The following is a 7280-nucleotide window of genomic DNA, read 5'->3' as shown; positions in this document are numbered from 1 at the left end:
TTCGCCAAGGACCTCAAAGGAAGGAGGAAGGGGTCAAAAAGTAGCTGAAAAAACCTCGCGTGATTTATGCACAAGCCCTTACTAGACGAACATAAAATAACTCGCGGTCAATACATATTAGCTCCTTTACCAATTTAGTGTGATAGGACAATTTTGTTTATTTACTCGTAGTTTTGTCCGCCACGCGTATACCACCTACTAGTTACACGTGTGAATCTGGGCTATAAAATGTGTAGGGTGCAATAGAGTGGTATCGCTCAGGGCGAAGTATTTTACTTGTATAAAAACTGATTAAGTGCGAGTTCGTTTTACTCGCGCACCGAGGGATCCGTACAAACTTTCAATTATCTCATGTAAGTATGTAACTATGAAGGCGAAAGACTTTTGACCAGACGTATACTAAGTGTGTACAGCGTCATCTATCGGCAAATTGTCTAACTAATTTACGCGACGAATGTACGTATGTTGGGTTTTCGGGGATAATTCTTTATCATGTGAACCGATTTCTACAACTTTTCTTTTATTCGATTTATCTTTAGTGTAATCTCATACAAATTTAATTTGCAAACTGAATTTGGAAATATTATTGTTAATTAAGTTATCAAGATAGCAGGTACATTTTTCCTTTAAAATTTATGATAATGTTAATATTATATGAAAATCATAATTTTTGTTCGATACTCTTCCGCGAAAATTTTTTTGTTTTACAATTTCCTTCGTAAATATATATTTTTAACTGATAAACAAAATTGTTTTGGATTGTGCAAAAAAAAATGTTTTATAAGCTTGCCCCACCTACTTGACTGAGTAAATAGACTTTGAAATTTTGCCCCCTCTCACATTGAGTATTTACCACAGTAAATAAAAAAAAAACACTTTCAGCGCGTTCATGTTAGGCTTGTTCATAACTGTTCCAAATTTGGCGACGTGACAGACAGACGGATGGACGGACAGTCGCAACATAAGGGTTCCTTTTGTACCTTTTTTGGTACGGAACCCTAAAAAGCGCCAATATTGTCTGTGAAGGTATGCAATAAAGAGGACTAACAGTTTAATTAGATAGGAATAGCTAAAAGATAAGCTCAAATATTACGACCCAATTTTTGAAAATTGCGCTCTAAAAAGTATGAAACAAGAAAAAATTGAAATGGTCAAATTGTAATCATCCACTTACCCAACTCTTTCTTACCAGATCTTAAGCAAATCTAGCTCGAAAACTATCATCAATACTGAAAATTACTAACGAATAGAATCGGCCGTTACTTTGCGGAAATCCATATTAATTATTTATGTTTGAAGGAACTCAGCGATTACTTAAAACTTCTTTTTTAAAACTTACAACAAATAAAAATAAAAATAAAATGTTTTTCCGCGCTCTAGAGCACGCACAATGCACATCATATCGCTCACGCGTACGCTCAGGTGGAGTGAGAGAATAACACGAACCTACGGGCCCTTAAATTTAGGTTCTAAGTCAAGTTGGATCCGGGTACGTCCTTAAACTACGTCCACAAGAGAGGTATGGGCATTGTGAATGTCATCTTGCTTTGTGTGGTAGGGCAAAGCACAGCGGATGTCATTTCAGATCTAGAGCAGATCCCAACTAGGGAAGTACCTCCACCTTACAGAAAACCGCAGCCAAATAACACTAGACCCTACTTATAGTGTTGTGTTCCTGCCGGTGAGTAAGGCTGCCAGAGCTCAACGAGGGGAGGGAGGGTTGTTAGGGTCGGCAACGGGCATGTAACTCCTCTGGAGTTTCAGGCGTACATGGGCTACGGAGACTGCTTGCCATCAGGCGGGCTGGAAGCTTGTTTGCCGCCGACGTAGTATAAAAAAAAAGTTTGGTTTCATTTTCCACTAAATCAAAGATGTAGACGTAGATTTCATCTAAATCGATTCAGCGGTTATTGATTCCCCGTAGAAACTTCCATTACTTCCACCTTATACCCCCCTTTTCACTTTTAAGGGATAATTTTTGGGATAAAAAACATCCTATGTTCATCGCCGGGACTGAAACTATCTTTAAAGCACATCTAAATCGGTTCAGCACTTATTGATTCCCTATACAAAACTTCCACTTCCCTTTTCACACCCTCAAGGGATGATTTTTGGGGATGTTCTTCCCCAAGACTCAAACTATCTCTATAACTACTACTCCTACGTTTCATATGTAAGACATGACATTTCTTAGTACTCATGTGGTACTAAGAAATGTCATGTCTTACATATATGAAACGTCATTTTAGTCTACGGAATAAAAAAACAGACCTTAGACTAAAATTCTATATATTTTTTATTTGCAGGGTAACGATATACAACTGAAAATAAATGGTTTTTTTTTTATCGAGCCAACTTTAACCTTTTAAGGTTTTGGTTGGTGTCTGCCTTTGCAAATAACTATCGTGTAGTTTCCGTGTAAATTATTCAACGGCATGTGCCCTTGATTAAAACGTGTAAGAATTCAATATTACTATTTAATTAGCCCCTCTTAGCCTCAGTGCCTTGTTGTCCTAGCAACGCTCAAGATTCCGTTTTTTTAACCACTCGTTACACTCCTGGTTAAACTTTGGGATCTTTCGCTTGCCCGGATGTCAATATTGGTACGACGAATTAAACTACAACTTTGCTCCCTGTAACTATTTAGGAAGTGAGTAATAAAAATATAGAATTAATGTTTAATTTATTTAATTATTTCTATAGGCAAAATAACACAAAAATATACAAAAGTACAAACTTTTAGCTTTAATTACATACAAATGTAATTTTAGTAATTCTATTTAATTACAAATACCTAAATATTTATGGTTTATGTACAAAATTTTCAGTATTAAATACCATTATTTACAATGCAAATATATAACTAAAATGACATCCATATATCCATTCATATGAGTTTTTAGCTTATAGCTGTATTATTTCTAAAATCAAAACATTATTATTTCTTTACCACGCAGAACGCAGCGTCGCTCTATGCTGGGAAACTTTAGAAGAAAATATACAACTTTAAAGTTTTCGTGTTCCCACGAAGGCCATAAATCTTAACATTCTGCTGCTTTTGCACTGTTTACTGCTCACCGACTCGCAATATAGTTTATCACATGCACTGCGAACAACGACGCACTCTCTTAAAGTACTGTTTTATAAAACTTACGTGTTATTGTAATCACTGGCACTGAGAGTTCTGCACTATGATTTAAACACGTCCAAAATCACACACAGCTTTCCTTAGACTTAAGTATTTATCCTACGTATGGAAAAGGTGCAAACGGTGCGGGGAAATATCCCGGGTAGCCGGCGCTGGGCTGGACAGGCAGCGAGGAAGTTACGTAAGACGTCAACACCGTCGGCACAACTTTAGTCGTGTACAACGTTGTGTACACAGTCTTCGCGCCGAAAGTCAGTTTCAAAACTTGGCTATCTGTCGCTGTCACTTCTGTGTTCATGACAACCGGCGTCGAAGTTACTGAAAACTGTTGAGGGAATAACGGGTTAAGTGGCTGTAGGGGCAAAGCGGGAAGACTGCTGGTGCCGATTTCGTATTCAGTTTTCGTAACTGTAGCTACTGGTCTGGAAATTGTGCTGTGGACAGTGTTTTTGCCGTCGAAGAACGGAATCACGTGGGACTCGTAGATCGTCTCGTATGTCAGGATCGGTTTGGAAGTGGTTACCACGGTTGGGATTTGTGCAGCCGCTGCCGGGTTGAGTAGCCTCAATAGAGCTAGCTGTTGTGCTTGTTCTGGAGTTAAGGCTGGTGTCGGGGGTGTTGGGGATTCCGTCACGTGATTGCCCTTGTTTTGCCCGTGGGCCTTCTTTGATCTCAGGTGGTTATCTGGCACCCTGTATTTGTCTACTTCAGTAAGATCGAAATCAGATCCAATGTTTGCTAGATCTAGGTCTGGTGGGAAAACTCTTCGTGGAACTCCTTCCTCATCTTCATTACTGTCTCCGAAATCTAATTCTAAGTGTAGTTCCGACCCAGCTTCATCGAGGCGACTGTTGAATTCCTTTAGAGTTTTGCTGGGTATGAACTGGAAGTAGTCCATTGGTGGCAGTGTTTTAGTTGCTGTAACAAATCTTGTGACTTGATAGGTTTGAATAAAAGTTAAACTGCTCGTTAAATTGACGTCTTTTACTACTGGTAAGATATGCGTTTTTAGCATGTGCTGTGTAGTGCTAAAAGTTTCTGTTACAGTTTCTAATGGAGGAGTTTCCATATCAGAAGATAATGTTATTGCAGGCAGTGTAGCTATGCTTGAATCTAAATTATGATCTTTTCCATAAGGAGATGCCGTGGCCAGTATATTTTCTGTCAAAGGTTCGTTCAGAGCGCTTGGTGCATTAATAACTGCAGTTGGTTCTATACGTTTTTGTATTGTAGACGTGACGGTAATAATACGAGTGTTTTTAACGCGTCCAACCTGTAAAAAAAAAGATATACATATGAATATATTAAAAAGTATCTACACGGTGTGCAACTCAAGGAACACCTTTCTTTAACATTTATCATACCTGGAAAGTGTAGGGAGACTTGATCGTAGCAATTTCATAGTAAACATCTTTAAAGTCAGCAGGAGTTGATATTTCAACCTTTAATGTTTCTACTGGTGGAGGTTTCTCTATGGAATTATCATCGGCATCGTTTTCTAGCAAAGAGCTTGCGCCGTTTTGAGAGCCTTGCAACTCAAGATCATTGTCGATTCTGGATTGAGGTGATACATCATTGGAATTGATATCGTCTAGGAGTGGGTTGGAGTTGGGCGTCGTTTGTTCATCGTCACCGTTCATTTTTCTGATTGTAACCTTCGGTTTAGGGCTTGTTTTGTATTGCCAACGCCCTGAACCTGGTGTACGATTAAGTTTGAATTTGTAGACGCTGGTGGATGCCACTGGAGTAACTTGTTCAACTGGTGTGGCTTGCACACGAGGCTTAAATCCACGTCTCGATTGATTATCGTTGTTTGAAGGCGTAACGATAGTCTTATGGCCGGAGTTACGATTGCTATTTCTTCTGTTTGAGAATGGCGGAGTGGCAGTTTCACTAAAAAGAAAAATGCAATCGCAAATTCAGTACGTGTATATTGTTTAATTTGCAATCACAACCAGTCTGTACCTATTTTATGACTTTTGTTAACATAAAAAAAATGAATGGATAAAGTTTATATGTTCCAAACATTGTTTCATAACCACTCAAAAATGGTTAAACAAATTTGGATGAAACTTGGCACTCAGACAGTTAAATATTAATCTGTACTGTAATAAAACATTAAGTGGTTGATATAATGTGGGTTATATTATTTTTATACTTATTTTGAGTGTTCGTGGAAAATATTGAATATATATTTTGTTATATGGTCCTAATTACTTAGGCTATTTTTACGAAAAAATTGATAAAAAATCGTTACAAAACAGTAGCCAGATCAATGATTTAAACTCTTAACCTGTTGTACCTATCTTACCTTTGAACTCGTTGGGAATGCGATGAATTACGGTTTTTGTATTTTTTGCTTGGTGCTGGAGAAACGTCATGATTATCATTATCGGAATTGCTTTGAGGGCGATGTCTGTTTTTAAATGAGCTGCCATTAGATGTTTGCCTTCGAGGTTTACCAAAATTAGTTTCTTCATCGCTGATTGACGGTGTTGGTTCTAAATTATGTCTATTATGATTTTTGGGTATTGAAGGTCCGACTGTTTTCAGAATTCTGTGCGTTGGACTTGGAGAAATTTTCGCTCTATGACCCGGTGATTGTAATATTTTCGAATTGCTGTTTAAGACTTGGGCGTATTTCCCGGATATAAAGGTACCAATAACGCTAGTCTCATGTACGGTAGTTACTCCGTTCTTAACTATAGTCCCTCCGAGAGTGGTTACGAGGCCAAGTGGATGCTCGTCATCATCCGGAGGAGGAGTTGGCTGGTGCACTCTATGTTTAGAACCATGCTTTGGCTTTTGACTGGGGACCTTGGATGGTCTTAAATTGATAACCTTGTATGTTTCTTCGACAAACTCTGATGGTTGGCGCGATAGGAAATCGTATTCCGGTTCACCAATGTTATTGTTTGTGATTAAAACGGCCGGTTCTTCCTCGGGGTTATCCGATTTTATTTCAACGACGCTGCTCACCTTTGATTTATATACAGCTGTATGTGGCGAATCATGTTTTACTTCAACTTTGCTACTTAATATAACAGGTTTGTTTTTAGAAGCGTCTGGTTTCGACTTTTTATTGTTAGATTGAGAACTTTTTGGCTTTTGGGGAGCCGGTTTTGACGCTGCACTTTCTATAATTTTAGACGGACCAGCTACAACTTCAACTTTCGTTATGATCTGCTCTTTAGCGACTGATTTTGAACTGCTGGGTACTTTGTCTTCTTTTTTCAAGTTAGTTACAGATACAGCGCTGGAAACCGCAGGAGGACCTGTGGGTTTATTAGTTTTGTCTTTGTCTGCTATTTTACTTGGATTGATAGCTTCAGGTTTTACACTTGTAACGGATGGCGGCGGTGGTTTGGTTTCAATTATGTTTTCTTGAACCGATTTTGCAGTGCTTGGTGGTTCTGAAATGAAAGAAAAATACTATTAATTTAATTACTTTTCACAATTTTTGTCATAGATTTTACTATTTACAAAAATCACTCGTGAAGGTAGTTAATGGGATTTGTTATTTTCTACGTTAAATCGTTGATAAACATTTTTCTATATATTGAACCTAGATGAAAAAAATAAGTGTCAGTTTGTAAATACTACTACTAGCCTAGCCTAGTCGTTAGGGAGCCTGCCTTCGAAGCAGGAGGACCCGGGTTCGAATCCTGGTAAGGGAATTTATTTGTGTCCTTATCACAAATAACTATAAAGGTATACATATCATATTTTATATATCGTCGTTCAGTGCCCATGCACAACACAACCCTTATTGAGCTTACTGTGGGACTAGTTCGATCGGTGTAAAATTATATGTATATATGTATGTATATACTTTATTGTACATAGAAATAAAAACACGAAAAACATAGTAAATTAAATACAACAAAGGCGAACTTATCCCTGTATGGGATCTCTTCCAGTTAACCTTTAAGGAAATGAGTAAAACAGAAGTAACGGTGAATGAATGATAAACACAAAGAAAAGTGTACAATCACTCAAATTAATGAAATGCACGTCTTAAAAATTCGTCGTGAAAATTGTCTTATAGTTTTTGTATTTATTTATTGATTTAGTTTTACATTCTGTTGAAATAATCAGAATTGTATTCAAGACTAATGTATGTTTTTAAATA

General features: G+C 37.6%; 1 protein-coding gene across 2 annotated transcripts in view; it reads right to left on the bottom strand.

The window, feature by feature from the left end:
• LOC133517224 (uncharacterized) overlaps positions 1–7280 on the bottom strand; it is a 168828-nt gene continuing 161548 nt past the window's right edge. For both annotated transcript variants that reach the window (XM_061850437.1, XM_061850438.1), the window contains exons 6-8: positions 5460–6561; positions 4513–5041; positions 1–4421 (exon numbers count right to left, since the gene is read on the bottom strand). In XM_061850437.1, coding sequence (XP_061706421.1) covers positions 3243–4421; positions 4513–5041; positions 5460–6561 — 2810 coding nt within the window. In that variant the 3' untranslated portion in view covers positions 1–3242. The remainder of the gene's footprint in view (positions 4422–4512; positions 5042–5459; positions 6562–7280) is intronic.

The sequence above is a fragment of the Cydia pomonella genome, chromosome 4 (assembly GCF_033807575.1).
Source record: "Cydia pomonella isolate Wapato2018A chromosome 4, ilCydPomo1, whole genome shotgun sequence".
Classification (NCBI taxonomy): domain Eukaryota; kingdom Metazoa; phylum Arthropoda; class Insecta; order Lepidoptera; family Tortricidae; genus Cydia; species Cydia pomonella.
This window is presented reverse-complemented; position numbering and strand designations above follow the sequence as displayed.